Source organism: Petromyzon marinus, assembly GCF_048934315.1.
Source record: "Petromyzon marinus isolate PM22_M1 ecotype Great Lakes invasive population chromosome 67 unlocalized genomic scaffold, UKy_Petmar_22M1.pri1.0 chr67_unloc.6, whole genome shotgun sequence".
Taxonomy (NCBI): Eukaryota; Metazoa; Chordata; class Hyperoartia; order Petromyzontiformes; family Petromyzontidae; genus Petromyzon; species Petromyzon marinus.
Window position 1 is genome coordinate 995,360 of NW_027422596.1, and position 22,998 is coordinate 1,018,357.

The window sequence follows — 22,998 nt, forward strand, 5'->3', positions numbered from 1 at the left end:
CATCGTCACTATCACCACATCCATCGTCATCATCACCGTCATCACCACCACCACCATCGTCACCATCATCACCACAATCACCACCATCATCGTCACGATCACCACCACTATCGTCACGATCACCACCGTCACCACCACCACCATCTTCACCACCATCACCACCACCGCCACCACCACCACCACCACGTAGAAGGAGTCCTATAAATATTTGTGTATTCATCATCTGAGCACACACCACCGAGAGACAATCCAACACTGCCGTCCGTCGCTGTGCGTGAAGAGGCACAAAGGCAAAGCTCCCCCGTGTAGGCTTCGGCACGCACGCCCGGCCGCCTTTGTCTCCCCAGTGGCGATGATGGTCGCAGCGCAGGGGAGAGGGGGGAGAGAGGGGCAGGGGAGAGGGGCAGGGGAGAGGGGGGAGAGGGGAGAGAGGGGCAGGGGAGAGAGGGGCAGGGGAGAGGGGGGGGAGAGGGAGGGGGAGAGGGGGGAGAGAGGGGCAGGGGAGAGGGGGGAGAGAGGGGCAGGGGAGAGGGGCAGGAGAGAGGGGCAGGGGAGAGAGGGGCAGGGGAGAGGGGGGAGAGGGAGGGGGAGAGGGGGGAGAGAGGGGCAGGGGAGAGGGGGGCAGGAGAGAGGGGCAGGGGAGAGGGGCAGGGGAGAGGGGGGGGGGAGAGAGGGGCAGGGGAGAGGGGCAGGGGAGAGGGGGGAGAGGGGAGAGAGGGGCAGGGGAGAGGGGGGGGAGAGGGGCAGGGGAGGGGGGGAGAGGGGGGAGAGAGGCAGGGGAGAGGGGCAGGGGAGAGGGGCAGGGGAGAGGGGGGAGAGGGGAGAGAGGGGCAGGGGAGAGGGGGGGGAGAGGGGCAGGGGAGAGGGGGAGAGAGGGGGGAGAGAGGGGCAGGGGAGAGGGGGAGAGAGGGGGGAGAGAGGGGCAGGGGAGGGAGGGGGGAGAGGGGGGGCAGGTGAGAGGGGGGGGGAGAGAGACAGGAGAGAGAGAGACGTCTGTAGATGGAGGCTGATACAGGTGGCGCGGGAAGCTGGCCGTGCTGATGGGCCGTGGCAGTGGGGGTGTGTGCTGTGTGTACTGTGTATGTAGTGTGTGTGTGCTGTGTACTGTGTGTGTGCTGTGTGTACTGTGTGTGTACTGTGTGTACTGTGTACTGTGTGTGTACTGTGTGTACTGTGTACTGTGTGTGTGTGAGTGCTGTGTGTGTGCTGTGTGTGTGCTGTGTGTGTGTGTGAGTGCTGTGTGTGTGTGTACTGTGTGTGTACTGTGTGTACTGTGTACTGTGTGTGTGTGAGTGCTGTGTGTGTGCTGTGTGTGTGTGTACTGTGTGTGTACTGTGTGTGCTGTGTGTACTGTGTGTGTGCTGTGTGTGTGTACTGTGTGTGTGCTGTGTGTGTGCTGTGTGTGCTGTGTGTACTGTGTGTGTACTGTGTGTGTGCTGTGTGTGTGCTGTGTGTGTGTGCTGTGTGTGGGCTGTGTGTGCTGTGTGCTGTGTGTGTACTCTGTGTGCTGTGTTGTGTGTACTGTGTGTGCTGTGTGTGTGCGTGCTGTGTGTACTGTGTGTGTGTACTGTGTGTACCGTGTGTGTACTAGTGTGTGTGTGTACTGTGTGTGCTGTGTTGTGTGTACTGTGTGTGCTGTGTGTGTGCGTGCTGTGTGTACTGTGTGTGCGTGCTGTGTGTACTATGTGTACTGTGTGTACTGTGTGTGTACTGTGTGTACTATGTGTACTGTGTGTGTACTGTGTTTACTGTGTGTACTGTGTGTGTACTAGTGTGTGTGTGTACTGTGTGTACTGTGTGTGTGTACTGTGTGTACTGTGTGTGTGTACTGTGTGTGTACTGTGTGTGTATGTGTACTGTGTGTGTGTACTGTGTGTGTACTGTGTGTGTACTGTGTGTGCTGTGTGTACTGTGTGTGTGTACTGTGTGTGTGCTGTGTGTGTACTGTGTGTGCTGTGTGTACTGTGTGTGTGTACTAGTGTGTGTGTGTGTACTGTGTGTGTACTGTGTGTGTGTACTGTGTGTATGTGTGTGTACTAGTGTGTGTGTGTGTGTGTACTGTGTGTGTACTGTGTGTACTGTGTGTGTGCTGTGTGTGTACTGTGTGTGTGCTGTGTGTACTGTGTGTGTACTGTGTGTATGTACTGTGTGTGCTGTGTACTGTGTGTGCTGTGTGTACTGTGTGTGTGCTGTGTGTATGTACTGTGTGTGCTGTGTACTGTGTGTGCTGTGTGTACTGTGTGTGCTGTGTGTACTGTGTGTGTACTGTGTGTGTACTGTGTGTACTATGTGTACTGTGTGTACATGTGTACTATGTGTACTGTGTGTGCTGTGTGTGTGTACTGTGTGTACTGTGTGTGTACTGTGTGTATGTACTGTGTGTGCTGTGTACTGTGTGTGCTGTGTGTACTGTGTGTGTGCTGTGTGTACTGTGTGTGTACTGTGTGTGTACTGTGTGTACTATGTGTACTGTGTGTACATGTGTACTATGTGTACTGTGTGTGCTGTGTGTGTGTACTGTGTGTACTGTGTGTGTACTGTGTGTATGTACTGTGTGTACTGTGTGTACTGTGTGTGTACTGTGTGTACTGTGTGTGTGCTGTGTGTACTGTGTGTGTACTGTGTGTGGCTATGGCCCCGCTGAGTATGGGCAGCCGAGGAACTCGACGCGCAGGACGATCGCCGTCTCCCACGTCTGTGGGTAGAGGCGGACGTAGCGAGCCAGCAGCTGTGTGTACTGTGTGTGTGTACTGTGTGTATGTGTGTGTACTGTGTGTGTACTGTGTGTGCTGTGTGTATGTGTACTGGGTGTACTGTGTGTGTGTACTGTGTGTGTACTGTGTGTGTATGTGTACTGTGTATGTGTACTGTGTGTGTGTACTGTGTGTGTACTGTGTGTGTACTGTGTGTACTGTGTGTGTGCTGTGTGTGTGTGTGTACTGTGTGTGCTGTGTGTGTGTGCTGTGTGTGTACTGTGTGTGTGTGTACTGTGTGTGCTGTGTACTGTGTGTACTGTGTTGTGTGTGCTGTGTGTACTGTGTGTGTGCTGTGTGTACTGTGTGTGTGCTGTGCGTGCTGGCTATGGCCCCGCTGAGTATGGGCAGCCGAGGAACTCGACGCGCAGGACGATCGCCGTCTCCCACGTCTGTGGGTAGAGGCGGACGTAGCGAGCCAGCAGCTGTGTGTACTGTGTGTGTGTACTGTGTGTATGTGTGTGTACTAGTGTGTGTGTGTACTGTGTGTGCTGTGTGTATGTGTACTGGGTGTACTGTGTGTGTGTACTGTGTGTGTACTGTGTGTGTATGTGTACTGTGTGTGTGTACTGTGTGTGTACTGTGTGTGTACTGTGTGTGTATGTGTACTGTGTGTGTGTACTGTGTGTGTACTGTGTGTGTGTGCTGTGCGTGCTGGCTATGGCCCCGCTGAGTATGGGCAGCCGAGGAACTCGACGCGCAGGACGATCGCCGTCTCCCACGTCTGTGGGTAGAGTCGGACGTAGCGAGCCAGCAGCGGCGGGGCCAGCACGCTGCGTGCATACGTGTGGTTGTCTCTGTTAGCCACGAACACCTGTACACGTTACACACACATAGAGTACACACACAGTACACACACACAGTACGTGTGGTTGTCTCTGTTAGCCACGAACACCTGTACACACAGTACACACAGTACACACACAGTACACACACAGAGTACACACACATAGAGTACACACAGTACACACAGTACGTGTGGTTGTCTCTGTTAGCCACGAACACCTGTACACACAGTACACACACATAGAGTACACACACACACACAGTACACACACACACACAGTACGTGTGGTTGTCTCTGTTAGCCACGAACACCTGTACACGTTACACACACATAGAGTACACACACAGTACACACACACAGTACGTGTGGTTGTCTCTGTTAGCCACGAACACCTGTACACAGTACACACACACAGTACACACACACACAGTACACACACACAGTACACACACACACAGTACGTGTGGTTGTCTCTGTTAGCCACGAACACCTGTACACAGTACACACACAGTACACACATAGAGTACACACAGTACACACAGTACGTGTGGTTGTCTCTGTTAGCCACGAACACCTGTACACGTTACACACATAGAGTACACACATAGAGTACACACAGTACGTGTGGTTGTCTCTGTTAGCCACGAACACCTGTACACGTTACACACATAGAGTACACACATAGAGTACACACAGTACGTGTGGTTGTCTCTGTTAGCCACGAACACCTGTACACAGTACACACACACAGTACACACACACACAGTACACACACACAGTACACACACACACACAGTACGTGTGGTTGTCTCTGTTAGCCACGAACACCTGTACACAGTACACACAGTACACACACACACACAGTACACACACACACAGTACGTGTGGTTGTCTCTGTTAGCCACGAACACCTGTACACACAGTACACACATAGAGTACACACACACACACAGTACACACACACAGTACACACACACACACAGTACACACACACAGTACGTGTGGTTGTCTCTGTTAGCCACGAACACCTGTACACAGTACACACACACAGTACACACACACACAGTACACACACACAGTACACACACACACAGTACGTGTGGTTGTCTCTGTTAGCCACGAACACCTGTACACAGTACACACACATAGAGTACACACACACACAGTACACACACACACACAGTACGTGTGGTTGTCTCTGTTAGCCACGAACACCTGTACACAGTACACACACATAGAGTACACACACACACACACAGTACACACACACACACAGTACGTGTGGTTGTCTCTGTTAGCCACGAACACCTGTACACAGTACACACACATAGAGTACACACACACACACACAGTACACACACACACAGTACGTGTGGTTGTCTCTGTTAGCCACGAACACCTGTACACAGTACACACACATAGAGTACACACACACACACAGTACACACACACACACAGTACGTGTGGTTGTCTCTGTTAGCCACGAACACCTGTACACAGTACACACACAGTACACACATAGAGTACACACACAGTACACACACACAGTACGTGTGGTTGTCTCTGTTAGCCACGAACACCTGTACACAGTACACACACAGTACACACATAGAGTACACACACAGTACACACACACAGTACGTGTGGTTGTCTCTGTTAGCCACGAACACCTGTACACACATAGAGTACACACAGTACACACACAGTACACACAGTACACACACACACACAGTACGTGTGGTTGTCTCTGTTAGCCACGAACACCTGTACACACATAGAGTACACACACAGTACACACACACAGTACACACAGTACACACACACACAGTACACACACACAGGACGTGTGGTTGTCTCTGTTAGCCACGAACACCTGTACACACAGTACACACACACACTAGTACACACACACACACACTAGTACACACACACACTAGTACACACACACACACAGTACGTGTGGTTGTCTCTGTTAGCCACGAACACCTGTACACACACAGAGTACACACACACACACAGTACACACACACACACTAGTACACACACAGTACACACACACTAGTACACACACACACAGTACGTGTGGTTGTCTCTTTTAGCCACGAACACCTGTACACACACAGAGTACACACACACACAGTACACACACACAAACTAGTACACACACAGTACACACACACTAGTACACACACACACAGTACGTGTGGTTGTCTCTGTTAGCCACGAACACCTGTACACACACAGAGTACACACACACACACACAGTACACACACAGTACACACACAGTACACACAGTACGTGTGGTTGTCTCTGTTAGCCACGAACACCTGTACACACATAGTACACACAGTACACACTAGTACACACACACAGAGTACACACACACACACACTAGTACACACACACACAGTACACACACACAGTACACACACACACAGTACGTGTGGTTGTCCCTGTTAGCCACGAACACCTGTACACACATAGTAGTACACACACTAGTACACACAGTACACACACACTAGTACACACACACACACACTAGTACACACACACACACTAGTACACACACACACTAGTACACACACACACTAGTACACACACACACTAGTACACACACACAGAGGAGGAGTTGGAGACGCTGCTGCTGAGACTGGAGCGTGCCACTAAGAGGTGGGGCCTTACCATCAGCCCCACCAAAACTAAGCACCTGCCTGGGTATTTTGTACCCTCGGACACTCCAACCCCACAACTCCCAATCAGTGATGGGGCAGTTGTGGAGAGAGTGGAGAGTTTCCCGTACCTGGGCAGTGTGCTTATGACTGGCTCCAGTTTAACAGCAGAGGTCTCACTCCGAATCAGTCGAGCGGCAATATCTTTTCATCGGTTGCGTAACGCTGTGTGGAAGCTACCTGGTCTGTCGCTCCGCACTAAGCTTCAGGTCTTCTCGGCCACGGTCATTCCCTCCCTTCTCTACGCTTGCGAAACGTGGACCCCCCTAATGGAACATCTTCGCCGGTTAGAAACATTTAGGCTGGCCTGCCTACGATCCATCCTGGGTTTAACCAGACTGGATTGTGTGAGGAGCTCACAAATCCTTGAAAGATCTGGGCAGGGTCCCATCAGTGAGCTCCTCCGGCAGGCAAGGCTGCGATGGCTGGGTCATGTAGCCCGCATGCCCAGCCACCGCATGCCGAAACAGCTTTTGTTTGGCCGGATTGAGGGGGCTAAGCGGGCGCGGCACGGGCTAGACAAGAGATGGAGTGATGTGGTACAGGAGGACGTGGAGCGGAGTGGACTTGCCGATGACTGGTACCAGCGGTGTCAAGATCGGCCTCTGTGGAGGAGACTCGTGAAGGACGCTACTGGGCAGTTGGAGGCAGTCGCCCTCCAACAACAACGGAGGGCGGAGGAGCGACGCTCAGAACAACGAGCGGAGCGCCGGGTGGCTAAAGAACAGCGGATTGGCACAGTAGGGGGCACAGGTGGTGCATCAGCCAGTCATCTCAGTCAGTCGACCCGTGGCACCTGGGTCTGCCCCGTGACCTCCTGCCAGCGGGCGTTCGACACTTCACGTGGCCTCAGGGTGCACATAGCCTGGCACAAGCGTCGTGGTGACGTCACCGCCACTTAGTGGCGAATGGCGGTTGTTGTTGTTGTGTGTGTGTGTACACTGTGTGTGTGTACACTGTGTGTGTACTAGTGTGTGTACTAGTGTGTGTGTACACTGTGTGTGTACACTAGTGTGTGTATGTACACTAGTGTGTGTGTGTACTAGTGTGTGTGTGTACACTGTGTGTGTATACTAGTGTGTGTGTGTACACTAGTGTGTGTGTGTACTAGTGTGTGTGTGTGTGTGTACACTGTGTGTGTGTACCCTGTGTGTGTACACTGTGTGTGTGTACCCTGTGTGTGTACACTAGTGTGTGTGTGTACACTGTGTGTGTGTACTAGTGTGTGTGTGTGTGTACACTGTGTGTGTACACTGTGTGTGTACACTAGTGTGTGTGTACACTAGTGTGTGTGTGTGTACCCTGTGTGTGTACACTAGTGTGTACTAGTGTGTGTGTGCCCTGTGTGTGTACACTAGTGTGTGTACACTGTGTGTACACTAGTGTGTGTGTGTACTAGTGTATGTGTGTGTACTAGTGTGTGTGTGTGTACCCTGTGTGTGTACACTGTGTGTGTACACTGTGTGTGTGTACTAGTATGTGTGTGTACCCTGTATGTGTACACTGTGTGTACTAGTGTGTGTGTGTGTGTACCCTGTGTGTGTACACTGTGTGTACACTGTGTGTGTACACTGTGTGTGTGTACACTGTGTGTGTGTACTAGTGTGTGTGTGTGTGTACTAGTGTGTGTGTGTACACTGTGTGTACACTAGTGTGTGTACACTGTGTGTACACTGTGTGTGTGTACACTGTGTGTGTACACTGTGTGTGTACACTGTGTGTACACTAGTGTGTGTACACTGTGTGTACACTAGTGTGTGTACACTGTGTGTGTGTACACTGTGTGTGTATACACTAGTGTGTGTACACTGTGTGTGTACCCTGTGTGTGTACTAGTGTGTGTGTGTACACTGTGTGTGTACACTAGTGTGTGTGTGTACTAGTGTGTGTGTGTACACTGTGTGTACACTAGTGTGTACACTGTGTGTGTACACTGTGTGTACTAGTGTGTGTGTGTGTGTACACTGTGTGTACACTGTGTGTGTACACTGTGTGTGTACACTAGTGTGTGTACACTGTGTGTGTGTACCCTGTGTGTGTACTAGTGTGTGTGTGTGTACACTGTGTGTGTACACTAGTGTGTGTATGTACTAGTGTGTGTGTGTGTACCCTGTGTGTGTATACTAGTGTGTGTGTGTACACTAGTGTGTGTGTGTACTAGTGTGTGTGTGTGTGTACACTGTGTGTGTGTACCCTGTGTGTGTACACTGTGTGTGTGTACCCTGTGTGTGTACACTAGTGTGTGTGTGTGTACACTGTGTGTGTGTACTAGTGTGTGTGTGTGTACACTGTGTGTGTACACTGTGTGTGTACACTAGTGTGTGTGTACTAGTGTGTGTGTGTGTACTAGTGTGTGTGTGTGTACCCTGTGTGTGTACACTGTGTGTGTACACTGTGTGTACACTGTGAGTGTACTAGTATGTGTGTGTACCCTGTATGTGTACACTGTGTGTACTAGTGTGTGTGTGTGTACCCTGTGTGTGTACACTGTGTGTACACTGTGTGTGTACACTGTGTGTGTGTACACTGTGTGTGTGTACTAGTGTGTGTGTGTGTGTACTAGTGTGTGTGTGTACACTGTGTGTACACTAGTGTGTGTACACTGTGTGTACACTGTGTGTGTACACTGTGTGTGTACACTAGTGTGTGTACACTGTGTGTACACTAGTGTGTGTACACTGTGTGTGTACACTAGTGTGTGTACACTGTGTGTGTGTACACTGTGTGTGTACACTGTGTGTGTACACTAGTGTGTGTACACTGTGTGTGTACCCTGTGTGTGTACTAGTGTGTGTGTACACTGTGTGTGTACACTAGTGTGTGTGTGTACTAGTGTGTGTGTGTACACTGTGTGTACACTAGTGTGTACACTGTGTGTGTACACTGTGCGTACTAGTGTGTGTGTGTGTACACTGTGTGTACACTGTGTGTGTGTACACTGTGTGTGTGTACACTGTGTGTGTACACTAGTGTGTGTACACTGTGTGTGTACACTGTGTGTGTACTAGTGTGTGTGTGTGTGTACACTGTGTGTGTACACTAGTGTGTGTGTGTACTAGTGTGTGTGTGCGTACACTGTGTGTACACTAGTGTGTACACTGTGTGTGTACACTGTGTGTACTAGTGTGTGTGTGTACACTGTGTGTACACTGTGTGTGTGTACACTGTGTGTGTACACTGTGTGTGTACACTAGTGTGTGTACACTGTGTGTACACTAGTGTGTGTACACTGTGTGTGTACACTGTGTGTGTACACTAGTGTGTGTACACTTTGTGTGTACCCTGTGTGTGTACTAGTGTGTGTGTACACTGTGTGTGTACATTAGTGTGTGTGTGTACTAGTGTGTGTGTGTGTACACTGTGTGTACACTAGTGTGTGCACTGTGTGTGTACACTGTGTGTACTAGTGTGTGTGTACACTGTGTGTACACTGTGTGTGTGTACACTGTGTGTGTACCCTGTGTGTGTGTGTGTGTGTACCGTGTGTGTGTGTGTACCCTGTGTGTGTGTACACTGTGTGTGTGTACACTGTGTGTGTACACTGTGTGTGTACACTAGTGTGTGTACACTGTGTGTGTACACTGTGTGTACACTGTGTGTGTGTACCCTGTGTGTGTACCCTGTGTGTGTACACTAGTGTGTGTGTACACTGTGTGTACACTGTGTGTGTGTACCCTGTGTGTGTACACTAGTGTGTGTACACTGTGTGTGTACCCTGTGTGTGTACACTAGTGTGTGTACCCTGTTTGTGTACACTAGTGTGTGTACACTGTGTGTGTGTACACTGTGTGTGTACTAGTGTGTGTGTGTACTAGTGTGTGTGTGTGTGTACACTGCGTGTACACTAGTGTGTACACTGTGTGTGTACACTGTGTGTACTAGTGTGTGTGTGTGTACACTGTGTGTGTACACTGTGTGTACACTGTGTGTGTGTACCCTGTGTGTGTACACTAGTGTGTGTGTGTACCCTGTGTGTGTGTGTACACTGTGTGTGTATACTGTGTGTACACTGTGTGTATACTGTGTGTACACTGTGTGTGTGTACCCTGTGTGTGTGTGTACCCTGTGTGTGTGTACACTGTGTGTGTATACTGTGTGTACACTGTGTGTGTACACTGTGTGTACACTGTGTGTGTGTACCCTGTGTGTGTGTGTACCCTGTGTGTGTGTACACTGTGTGTGTACACTGTGTGTACTAGTGTGTGTACACTGTGCGTACACTGTGTGTACACTGTGTGTGTGTGTGTACACTGTGTGTACACTAGTGTGTGTACTAGTGTGTGTACACTGTGTGTACACTGTGTGTACACTGTGTGTGTGTGTGTACACTGTGTGTACACTGTGTGTGTACACTGTGTGTACTAGTGTGTGTGTGTGTACACTGTGTGTGTACCCTGTGTGTACACTGTGTGTGTGTACTAGTGTGTTTACACTGTGTGTACACTATGTGTGTGTGTACCCTGTGTGCGTGTGTACTAGTGTGTGTGTACACTGTGTGTGTGTACACTGTGTGTGTACACACACACACACAGTGTACACTGTGTGTACACTGTGTGTACACTGTGTGTACTAGTGTGTGTGTACACTGTGTGTGTGTACCCTGTGTGTGTACACACACACACAGTGTACACTGTGTGTACACTGTGTGTACACTGTGTGTACTAGTGTGTGTGTACACTGTGTGTGTGTACCCTGTGTGTGTACACTGTGTGTACACTGTGTGTGTGTACACTGTGTGTGTACACGTGTGTGTGTGTACACTGTGTGTGTACACGTGTGTGTGTGTACACTGTGTGTGTACACTGTGTGTACCCTGTGTGTGTACACTAGTGTGTGTGTGTACACTGTGTGTGTACACTGTGTGTGTACTAGTGTGTGTGTACACTGTGTGTGTGTACACTGTGTGTGTGTGTACCCTGTGTGTGTGTACACTGTGTGTGTACACTGTGTGTGTGTACCCTGTGTGTACACTGTGTGTGTGTGTACACTGTGTGTGTGTACTAGTGTGTGTGTACACTGTGTGTACACTGTGTGTGTACACTGTGTGTGTGTACCCTGTGTGTGTACACTGTGTGTGTACACTGTGTGTGTACCCTGTGTGTGTACACTGTGTGTGTGTGTACACTGTGTGTGTACACTGTGTACTGTGTGTGTACACTGTGTACACTGTGTGTGTACCCTGTGTGTGTACACTGTGTGTGTGTGTACACTGTGTGTGTACACTGTGTGTGTTTGTACCCTGTGTGTGTACACTGTGTGTGTGTGTACACTGTGTGTGTGTACTAGTGTGTGTGTACACTGTGTGTACACGTGTGTGTGTACACTGTGTGTGTGTAGCCTGTGTGTGTACACTGTGTGTGTACACTGTGTGTGTACACTGTGTGTGTACCCTGTGTGTGTACACTGTGTGTGTGTGTACACTGTGTGTGTACACTGTGTACTGTGTGTGTACACTGTGTACACTGTGTGTGTACACTGTGTGTGTGTACCCTGTGTGTGTACCCTGTGTGTGTATACTGTGTGTGTACACTGTGTGTGTACACTGTGTGTGTGTACCCTGTGTGTGTACACTGTGTGTGTACTAGTGTGTGTGTACACTGTGTGTGTACCCTGTGTGTGTGTACACTGTGTGTGTGTGTACCCTGTGTGTGTACACTGTGTGTGTACTAGTGTGTGTGTACACTGTGTGTGTACCCTGTGTGCGTGCCCCGACGTCTCCCTGTAGGCTGTCCACGCGGCGCCGTCTCCGCTGTAGAGCAGCGTGAAGGAGCGGACGAATTTGCTCGTCCCGCGCTCGCGAGCGCCTTGGCTCACGACTCCCGTCACCGTCGTGAGCCGCGCGAAGTCCACCTGGAGCCACTCGCCCACGGCGTTCCGCTGCGCGCGTGTGTACACGTGTGTGTGTGTACACGTGTGTGTGTACACGTGTGTGTGTGTGTACACGTGCGTGTGTACACGTGTGTGTAGACGTGTGTGTGAGTACACGTGTGTGTGTGTGTGTACACGTGTGTGTGTGTGTACACGTGTGTGTGTGTGTACACGTGCGTGTGTACACGTGTGTGTAGACGTGTGTGTGAGTACACGTGTGTGTACACGTGTGTGTGTCGTGTGTCAATGTGTGTGTACACGTGTGTGTGTGTACACGTGTGTGTGTACACGTGTGTGTGTACACGTGCGTGTGTACACGTGCGTGTGTGTGTGTGTACACGTGCGTGTGTGTGTACACGTGTGTGTGTCAGTGTGTGTGTACACGTGTGTGTACACGTGTGTGTACACGTGTGTGTGTGTCAGTGTGTGTGTACACGTGTGTGTGTACACGTGTGTGTGTCAGTGTGTGTGTACACGTGTGTGTACACGTGTGTGTGTGTCAGTGTGTGTGTCAGTGTGTGTGTGTGTGTACACGTGTGTGTGTGTACACGTGTGTGTGTGTGTACACGTGTGTGTGTGTACACGTGGGAAGGCGGCGGGGGGAGAAACATCATCGTGTTAGGTAGCGTCGAAGACTCCGTGTGAGTCTGTGGGTCTCTGTGTGAGTCTGTGGGTCTCTGTGTGAGTCTGTGGGTCTCTGTGTGAGTCTGTGGGTCTCTGTGTGAGTCTGTGGGTCTCTGTGTGAGTCTGTGGGTCTCTGTGTGAGTCTGTGGGTCTCTGTGTGAGTCTATGGGTCTCTGTGTGAGTCTGTGGGTCTCTGTGTGAGTCTGTGGGTCTCTGTGTGAGTCTGTGGGTCTCTGTGTGAGTCTATGGGTCTCTGTGTGAGTCTATGGGTCTCTGTGTGAGTCTGTGGGTCTCTGTGTGAGTCTGTGGGTCTCTGTGTGAGTCTGTGGGTCTCTGTGTGAGTCTATGGGTCTCTGTGTGAGTCTGTGGGTCTCTGTGTGAGTCTGTGGGTCTCTGTGTGAGTCTGTGGGTCTCTGTGTGAGTCTATGGGTCTCTGTGTGAGTCTATGGGTCTCTGTGTGAGTCTGTGGGTCTCTGTGTGAGTCTATGGGTCTCTGTGTGAGTCTGTGGGTCTCTGTGTGAGTCTGTGGGTCTCTGTGTGAGTCTATGGGTCTCTGTGTGAGTCTGTGGGTCTCTGTGTGAGTCTATGGGTCTCTGTGTGAGTCTGTGGGTCTCTGTGTGAGTCTATGGGTCTCTGTGTGAGTCTGTGGGTCTCTGTGTGAGTCTGTGGGTCTCTGTGTGAGTCTATGGGACTCTGTGTGAGTCTGTGGGTCTCTGTGTGAATCTGTGGGTCTCTGTGTGAGTCTATGGGTCTCTGTGTGAGTCTGTGGGTCTCTGTGTGAGTCTATGGGTCTCTGTGTGAGTCTGTGGGTCTCTGTGTGAGTCTGTGGGTCTCTGTGTGAGTCTATGGGTCTCTGTGTGAGTCTGTGGGTCTCTGTGTGAGTCTATGGGTCTCTGTGTGAGTCTGTGGGTCTCTGTGTGAGTCTGTGGGTCTCTGTGTGAGTCTGTGGGTCTCTGTGTACAGAGTCTGTGGGTCTCTATGTGAGTCTATGGGTCTCTGTGTGAGTCTATGGGTCTCTGTGTGAGTCTGTGGGTCTCTGTGTACAGAGTCTGTGGGTCTCTGTGTGAGTCTGTGGGTCTCTGTGTACAGAGTCTGTGGGTCTCTATGTGAGTCTATGGGTCTCTGTGTGAGTCTATGGGTCTCTGTGTGAGTCTGTGGGTCTCTGTGTGAGTCTATGGGTCTCTGTGTGAGTCTATGGGTCTCTGTGTGAGTCTGTGGGTCTCTGTGTGAGTCTGTGGGTCTCTGTGTGAGTCTGTGGGTCTCTGTGTGAGTCTATGGGTCTCTGTGTGAGTCTATGGGTCTCTGTGTGAGTCTGTGGGTCTCTGTGTGAGTCTGTGGGTCTCTGTGTGAGTCTGTGGGTCTCTGTGTGAGTCTGTGGGTCTCTGTGTGAGTCTGTGGGTCTCTGTGTGAGTCTGTGGGTCTCTGTGTGAGTCTGTGGGTCTCTGTGTGAGTCTGTGGGTCTCTGTGTGAGTCTGTGGGTCTCTGTGTGAGTCTGTGGGTCTCTGTGTGAGTCTGTGGGTCTCTGTGTGAGTCTGTGGGTCTCTGTGTGTGTGTCTGTGGGTCTCTGTGTGAGTCTATGGGTCTCTGTATGAGTATGTGGGTCTCTGTGTGAGTCTGTGGGTCTCTGTGTGAGTCTGTGGGTCTCTGTGTGAGTATGTGGGTCTCTGTGTGAGTCTGTGGGCCTCTGTGTGAGTCTGTGGGTCTCTGTGTGAGTCTGTGGGTCTCTGTGTGTGAGTCTGTGGGTCTCTGTGTGAGTCTGTGGGTCTCTGTGTGAGTCTGTGGGTCTCTGTGTGAGTCTGTGGGTTTCTGTGTTAGTCTATGGGTCTCTGTGTGAGTCTGTGTGTCTCTGTGTGAGTCTGTGGGTCTCTGTGTGAGTCTGTGGGTCTCTGTGTGAGTCTGTGGGTCTCCGTGTGAGTCTATGGGTCTCTGTGTGAGTCTGTGAGTCTCTGTGTGGGTCTGTGGGTCTCCGTGTGAGTCTATGGGTCTCTGTGTGAGTCTGTGGGTCTCTGTGTGAGTCTGTGGGCCTCTGTGTGAGTCTGTGGGTCTCTGTGTGAGTCTATGGGTCTCTGTGTGAGTCTGTGGGTCTCTGTGTGAGTCTGTGGGTCTCTGTGTGAGTCTGTGGGTCTCTGTGTGAGTCTATGGGTCTCTGTGTGAGTCTGTGGGTCTCTGTGTGAGTCTATGGGTCTCTGTGTGAGTCTGTGGGTCTCTGTGTGAGTCTGTGGGTCTCTGTGTGAGTCTGTGGGTCTCTGTGTGAGTCTGTGGGTTTCTGTGTTAGTCTATGGGTCTCTGTGTGAGTCTGTGTGTCTCTGTGTGAGTCTGTGGGTCTCTGTGTGAGTCTGTGGGTCTCTGTGTGAGTCTGTGGGTCTCTGTGTGAGTCTGTGGGTCTCTGTGTGAGTCTGTGGGTCTCTGTGTGAGTCTGTGGGTTTCTGTGTTAGTTTATGGGTCTCTGTGTGAGTCTATGGGTCTCCGTGTGAGTCTATGGGTCTCTGTGTAAGTCTATGGGTCTCTGTGTGAGTCTGTGGGTCTCTGTGTGAGTCTGTGTGTCTCTGTGTGAGTCTGTGGGTCTCTGTGTGAGTCTGTGGGTCTCTGTGTGAGTCTGTGGGTCTCCGTGTGAGTCTATGGGTCTCTGTGTGAGTCTGTGAGTCTCTGTGTGAGTCTGTGGGTCTCCGTGTGAGTCTATGGGTCTCTGTGTGAGTCTGTGGGTCTCTGTGTGAGTCTGTGGGTCTCTGTGTGAGTCTGTGGGTCTCTGTGTGAGTCTATGGGTCTCTGTGTGAGTCTGTGGGTCTCTGTGTGAGTCTGTGGGTCTCTGTGTGAGTCTGTGGGTCTCTGTGTGAGTCTGTGGGTCTCTGTGTGAGTCTATGGGTCTCTGTGTGAGTCTGTGAGTCTCTGTGTGAGTCTATGGGTCTCTGTGTGAGTCTATGGGTCTCTGTGTGAGTCTATGGGTCTCTGTGTGAGTCTGTGGGTCTCTGTGTGAGTCTATGGGTCTCTGTGTGAGTCTGTGTGTCTCTGTGTGAGTCTATGGGTCTCTGTGTGAGTCTATGGGTCTCTGTGTGAGTCTGTGGGTCTCTGTGTGAGTCTGTGGGTCCCTGTGTGAGTCTGTGGGTCTCTGTGTGAGTCTGTGGGTCTCTGTGTGAGTCTGTGGGTCTCTGTGTGAGTCTATGGGTCTCTGTGTGAGTCTATGGGTCTCTGTGCGAGTCTATGGATCTCTGTGTGAGTCTATGGGTCTCTGTGTGAGTCTGTGGGTCTCTGTGTGAGTCTACGGGTCTCTGTGTGAGTCTATGCGTCTCTGTGTAAGTCCATGGATCTCTGTGTGAGTCTATGGGTCTCTGTGTGAGTCTATGGGTCTCTGTGCGAGTCTATGGATCTCTGTGTGAGTCTATGGGTCTCTGTGTGAGTCTGTGGGTCTCTGTGTGAGTCTATGGGTCTCTGTGTAAGTCTATGGATCTCTGTGTGAGTCTATGGGTCTCTGTGTGAGTCTACGGGCTCTGTGTGAGTCTATGCGTCTCTGTGTAAGTCTATGGATCTCTGTGTGAGTCTATGGGTCTCTGTGTGAGTCTATGGGTCTCTGTGCGAGTCTATGGATCTCTGTGTGAGTCTATGGGTCTCTGTGTGAGTCTGTGGGTCTCTGTGTGAGTCTATGGGTCTCTGTGTAAGTCTATGGATCTCTGTGTGAGTCTATGGGTCTCTATGTGAGTCTATGGGTCTCTGTGTGAGTCTATGGGTCTCTGTGTGAGTCTATGGATCTCTGTATGAGTCTGTGGTCTCCGTGTGAGTCTGTGGGGCTCTGTGTGACTCTATGGGTCTCTGTGTGAGTCTATGGGTCTCTGTGTGAGTCTATGGGTCTCTGTGTGTCTGTGGGTCTCTGTGTGAGTCTATGGGTCTTTGTGTGATTCTGTGTGTCTCTGTGTGAGTCTGTGGGTCTCTGTGTGAGTCTGTGGGTCTCTGTGTGAGTCTGTGGGACTCTGTGTGAGTCTGTGGGTCTCTGTGTGAGTCTGTGGGTCTCTGTGTGAGTCTGTGGGTCTCCGTGTGAGTCTGTGGGTCTCCGTGTGAGTCTGTGGGTCTCTGTGTGAGTCTGTGGGTCTCTGTGTGAGTCTGTGAGTCTCTGTGTGAGACTATGGGTCTCTGTGTGAGTCTGTGGGTCTCTGTGTGAGTCTGTGGGTCTCTGTGTGAGTCTGTGGGTCTCTGTGTGAGTCTGTGGGTCTCTGTGTGAGTCTATGGGTCTCTGTGTGAGTCTATGGGTCTCTGTGTGAGTCTGTGGGTCTCTGTATGAGTCTATGGGTCTCTGTGTGAGTCTATGGATCTCTGTGTGAGTCTATGGATCTCTGTGTGAGTCTATGGGTCTCTGTGTGAGTCTATGGGTCTCTGTGTGAGTCTATGGGTCTCTGTGTGAGTCTGTGCGTCTCTGTGTGAGTCTGTGGGTCTCTGTGTGAGTCTATGGGTCTCTGTGTGAGTCTGTGGGTCTCTGTGTGAGTCTGTGGGTCTCTGTGTGAGTCTATGGGTCTCTGTGTGAGTCTATGAGTCTCTGTTTGAGTCTGTGGGTCTCTGTGTGAGTCTACGGGTCTCTGTGTGAGTCTATGCGTCTCTGTGTAAGTCTATGGATCTCTGTGTGAGTCTATGGGTCTCTGTGTGAGTCTATGGGTCTCTGTGCGAGTCTATGGATCTCTGTGTGAGTCTGTGGGTCTCTGTGTGAGTCTACGGGTCTCTGTGTGAGTCTATGCGTCTCTGTGTAAGTCTATGGATCTCTGTGTGAGTCTATGGGTCTCTGTGTGAGTCTATGGGTCTCTGTGCGAGTCTATGGATCTCTGTGTGAGTCTATGGGTCTCTGTGTGAGTCTGTGGGTCTCTGTGTGAGTCTATGGGTCTCTGTGTGAGTCTACGGGTCTCTGTGTGAGTCTATGCGTCTCTGTGTAAGTCTATGGATCTCTGTGTGAGTCTATGGGTCTCTGTGTGAGTCTATGGGTCTCTGTGCGAGTCTATGGATCTCTGTGTGAGTCTGTGGGTCTCTGTGTGAGTCTATGGGTCTCTGTGTGAGTCGGTGGGTCTCTTTGTGAGTCTATGGTTCTTTCTGTGATTCTGTGTGTCTCTGTGTACAGAGTCTGTGGGTCTCTGTGTTTCTGCTGATGATGATGGTGATGCTGATGATTCTGCTGATGCTGATGATTCTGCTGCTGCTGCTGATTATTCTGCTGATGATGCTTCTGCTTCTGTTACTGCCAATGATGCTGCTGATGATGATTCGCTGATGCTGCTGCTGATTATGATTCTGCTGCTGCTGATGCTTCTGCTGCTGCTGCTGATAATGATTCTTTTGATACTGCTGATGATTCTGCTGATGGTGATGGTGATAATGTTGATGACGCTTCTGTTGCTGCTGCTCATGATTTTGCTGATGCTGCCGATGGTAATGATTCTACTCATGCTGATGATGCTGCTGCTAATTCTGCTGATGCTGCTGATAATAATGATGCTGCTGATGGTGATGCTGATGATGCTGATTCTGCTGATGCTGCTGATGATAATAGTGACTCTGGTGATACTGATGGTGATACTGCTGCTGATGATTCTGCTGATGCTAGTGATGATCATGATTCTGCTGATGGTGATGCTCATGATGCTGATGAAGATGTTTCTGTTGCTGCTTCTCGATGCACCCGTGAAGGATTCTGCTGATGCTGCTGCTGATGATTCTGCTGATGCTGATGATGCTGATTCTGCTGATGCTAGTGATGATCATGATTCTGCTGATGGTGATGCTCATGATGCTGATGAAGATGCTTCTGTTGCTGCTTCTCGATGCGGCCGCTGACGATTCTGCTGCCGCTGCTGCTGCCGATGATGATGGTGATGATGATTCTGCTGCTTCTGCCGATGATGATGATTCTGCTAATGCTACTGATGATGATGATTCTGCTGATGCTACTGATGATGATGATTCTGCTGCTGCTGCCGATGATAATGATTCTGCTGCTGCTGCCGATGATGATGGTGATGATGATTCTGCTGCTGCTACTGATGATGATTCTGCTGCTGCTGCCAATGATGATGATTCTGCTGCTGCCAATGATGATGATGATTCTGCTGCTGCTGCCAATGATGATGATGATTCTGCTGCTGCTACTGATGATGATTCTGCTGCTGCTACTGATGATGATGATTCTGCTGCTGCTGATGATGATTCTGCTGCTGCTGCTGCTGCTACTGATGGGGCAGGGAGGAACGGGGTGGGGGTTGGTGGGTGGGCGTCATGGACCTTCGCCTGCCAGGCGTTCACCATCCCGCCGTTGTCCAGCCGGGCCTGGTGCGCCTCCCAGTTCCGTCCGAACCAGCCCTTCTTGTGAGACGACGCCGTGATCTGGTCGTCCCGGATCTCACCGCTCGCCATGCCCAGCTTGTGCCCGCACGCTGGGCATGGGGAGGGAGGGGGGGGCAGGGGAGGGGGGGAGAGACGCAGAGGGGAGTTGGAGCGCCGCGTCGAGACGGACGCTCACGAAACAAGCGCCGGCAAAATCTCGACTTGGATCGCCGACAAAATCTCGACTTGCATCGCCGGCAAAATCTCGACTTGCATCGCCGGCAAAATCTCGACTTGCATCGCCGACAAAATCTCGACTTGCATCGCCGACAAAATCTCGACTTGCATCGCCGGCAAAATCTCGACTTGCATCGCCGGCAAAATCTCGACTTGCATCGCCGGCAAAATCTCGACTTGCATCGCCGGCAAAATCTCGACTTGCATCGCCGACAAAATCTCGACTTGCATCGCCGGCAAAATCTCGACTTGCATCGCCGGCAAAATCTCGACTTGCATCGCCGACAAAATCTCGACTTGCATCGCCGGCAAAATCTCGACTTGCATCGCCGGCAAAATCTCGACTTGCATCGCCGGCAAAATCTCGACTTGCATCGCCGGCAAAATCTCGACTTGCATCGCCGACAAAATCTCGACTTGCATCGCCGGCAAAATCTCGACTTGCATCGCCGGCAAAATCTCGACTTGCATCGCCGACAAAATCTCGACTTGCATCGCCGGCAAAATCTCGACTTGCATCGCCGACAAAATCTCGACTTGCATCACCGGCAAAATCTCGACTTGCATCGCCGACAAAATCTCGACTTGCATCGCCGGCAAATCTCGACTTGCATCGCCGGCAAAATCTCGACTTGCATCGCCGACAAAATCTCGACTTGCATCGCCGGCAAATCTCGACTTGCATCGCCGGCAAAATCTCGACTTGCATCGCCGGCAAATCTCGACTTTCATCACCGACAAAATCTCGACTTGCATCGCCGACAAAATCTCGACTTGCATCGCCGACAAAATCTCGACTTGCATCGCCGACAAATCTCGACTTTCATCACCGACAAAATCTCGACTTGCATCGCCGACAAATCTCGACTTTCATCGCCGGCAAATCTCGACTTGCATCGCCGACAAATCTCGACATTCATCGCCGCCAAATCTCGACTTTCATCGCCGGCAAATCTCGACTTGCATCGCCGGCAAAATCTCGACTTGCATCGCCGGCAAAATCTCGACTTTCATCGCCGCCAAATCTCGACTTGCATCGCCGACAAAATCTCGACTTGCATCACCGACAAATCTCGACTTGCATCGCCGGCAAAGTCTCGACTTTCATCACCGGCAAATCTCGACTTTCATTGCCGTCAAATCTCGACTTTCATCGCCGGCAAAGTCTCGACTTGCATCACCGACAAAATCTCGACTTTCATCGCCGCCAAATCTCGACTTGCATCGCCGGCAAAATCTCGACTTGCATCACCGGCAAATCTCGACTTGCATCGCCGGCAAAATCTCGACTTGCATCGCCGCCAAATCTCGACTTGCATCGCCGGCAAAATCTCGACTTTCATCGCCGCCAAATCTCGACTTGCATCGCCGACAAAATCTCGACTTGCATCGCCGACAAATCTCGACTTGCATCGCCGGCAAAGTCTCGACTTTCATCACCGGCAAATCTCGACTTGCATCGCCGACAAATCTCGACTTTCATCGCCGGCAAAGTCTCGACTTTCATCACCGGCAAGTCTCGACTTTCATTGCCGGCAAATCTCGACTTGCATCGCCGACAAAATCTCGACTTTCATCGCCGACAAAATCTCGACTTTCATCGCCGGCAAAATCTCGACTTGCATCGCCGGCAAAATCTCGACTTGCATCGCCGGCAAATCTCGACTTTCATCACCGGCAAGTCTCGACTTTCATTGCCGGCAAATCTCGACTTGCATCGCCGGTAAAATCTCGACTTTCATCGCCGGCAAAGTCTCGACTTGCATCACCGACAAAATCTCGACTTTCATCGCCGCCAAATCTCGACTTGCATCGCCGGCAAAATCTCGACTTGCATCGCCGGCAAATCTCGACTTGCATCGCCGGCAAAATCTCGACTTGCATCGCCGCCAAATCTCGACTTGCATCGCCGGCAAAATCTCGACTTTCATCGCCGCCAAATCTCGACTTGCATCGCCGACAAAATCTCGACTTGCATCGCCGACAAATCTCGACTTGCATCGCCGGCAAAGTCTCGACTTTCATCACCGGCAAATCTCGACTTGCATCGCCGACAAATCTCGACTTTCATCGCCGGCAAAGTCTCGACTTTCATCACCGGCAAGTCTCGACTTTCATTGCCGGCAAATCTCGACTTGCATCGCCGACAAAATCTCGACTTTCATCGCCGACAAAATCTCGACTTTCATCGCCGGCAAAATCTCGACTTGCATCGCCGGCAAAATCTCGACTTGCATCGCCGGCAAATCTCGACTTTCATCACCGGCAAGTCTCGACTTTCATTGCCGGCAAATCTCGACTTGCATCGCCGGTAAAATCTCGACTTGCATCGCCGCCAAATCTCGACTTTCATCACCGACAAAATCTCGACTTGCATCGCCGGCAAAATCTCGACTTTCATCGCCGCCAAATCTCGACTTGCATCGCCGACAAAATCTCGACTTGCATCGCCGACAAATCTCGACTTGCATCGCCGGCAAAGTCTCGACTTGCATCGCCGACAAATCTCGACTTTCATTACCGGCAAATCTCGACTTTCGTCACCCACCGGTGGTGTGGTATGGACGTCACCCACCGGTGGGTGACGTCCACACCACACCACCGGTGAGTGACGTCCACACCACCGGTGGGTGACATCACACACCACCGGTGGGTGACGTCCACACCACACCACCGGTGGGTGATGTCCTCACCACACCACCGGTGGGTGACATCACACACCACCGGTGGGTGACGTCCACACCACACCACCGGTGGGTGATGTCCTCACCACACCACCGGTGGGTGACATCACACACCACCGGTGGGTGACGTCCACACCACACCACCGGTGGGTGATGTCCTCACCACACCACCGGTGGGTGACATCACACACCACCGGTGGGTGACGTCCACACCACACCACCGGTGAGTGACGTCCACACCACCGGTGGGTGATGTCCACACCACACCACCGGTGAGTGACGTCCACACCACCGGTGGGTGACGTCCACACCACACCACCGGTGGGTGATGTCCACACCACACCACCGGTGACGTCCACACCACACCACCGGTGGGTGACGTCCACACCACCGCTACCCCGCCACTGGGGCCACACGAGCGTCTCACGCCGCTCACATTGACCCCGAGGTGACCCCGAGATGACCCCGAGCTGAACTCGATCCGACCTTGCCCTGACCGCACATCCCGAACTTGACCCTGACCACGACGTGACCACCCGCTTCCCCAACTTGACCCGTCCTCGCCTTGACCCCGACACGACCTTGATCCGACCTTGCCCTGACCCCAACTGGACCCTGACCTCAACGTGATCTCAACCTGACCCGTCCTTGCCTTGACCCCGACACGACCTTGACGCGACCTTGCCCTGACCCCGACCTGACCCTGACCTCGACGTCACCCCCAACCTGACCCATCCTCTCCTTGACCCCGACATGACCTTGATCCGACCTTACCCTGACCCCAACCTGACCCTGACCTCGACGTCACCCCCAACCTAACCCATCCTCACCTTGACCCCGACACGACCTTGATCCGACCTTGCCCTGACCCCGACCTGACCTCGACGTCACCCCCAACCTGACCCACCCTCACCTTGACCCCCGACACGACCTTGATCCGACCTTGCCCTGACCGCCCGACCCCGACCCCGACATCGACATGACCCCCCACCCCCCGCCCCCCGAAACCTGACCCGGCCCTCGC

At 51.8% G+C, this 22,998-nt stretch overlaps 1 protein-coding gene across 6 annotated transcripts in view; it reads right to left on the reverse strand.

Annotated features, from left to right (window-relative positions):
• Positions 1-1,421: 1,421 nt before the first annotated feature.
• Positions 1,422-22,998, reverse strand: part of LOC116957928 (venom prothrombin activator pseutarin-C non-catalytic subunit-like) — a 158,420-nt gene continuing 136,843 nt past the window's right edge. For 3 of the 6 annotated variants that reach the window (XM_076058058.1, XM_076058061.1, XM_076058057.1), the window contains exons 25-27: positions 19,012-19,163; positions 11,965-12,147; positions 5,517-5,868 (exon numbers count right to left, since the gene is read on the reverse strand). In XM_076058058.1, coding sequence (XP_075914173.1) covers positions 5,695-5,868; positions 11,965-12,147; positions 19,012-19,163 — 509 coding nt within the window. In that variant the 3' untranslated portion in view covers positions 5,517-5,694. The other 3 variants (XM_076058060.1, XM_076058059.1, XM_076058062.1) reach the window with 3 other exon arrangements.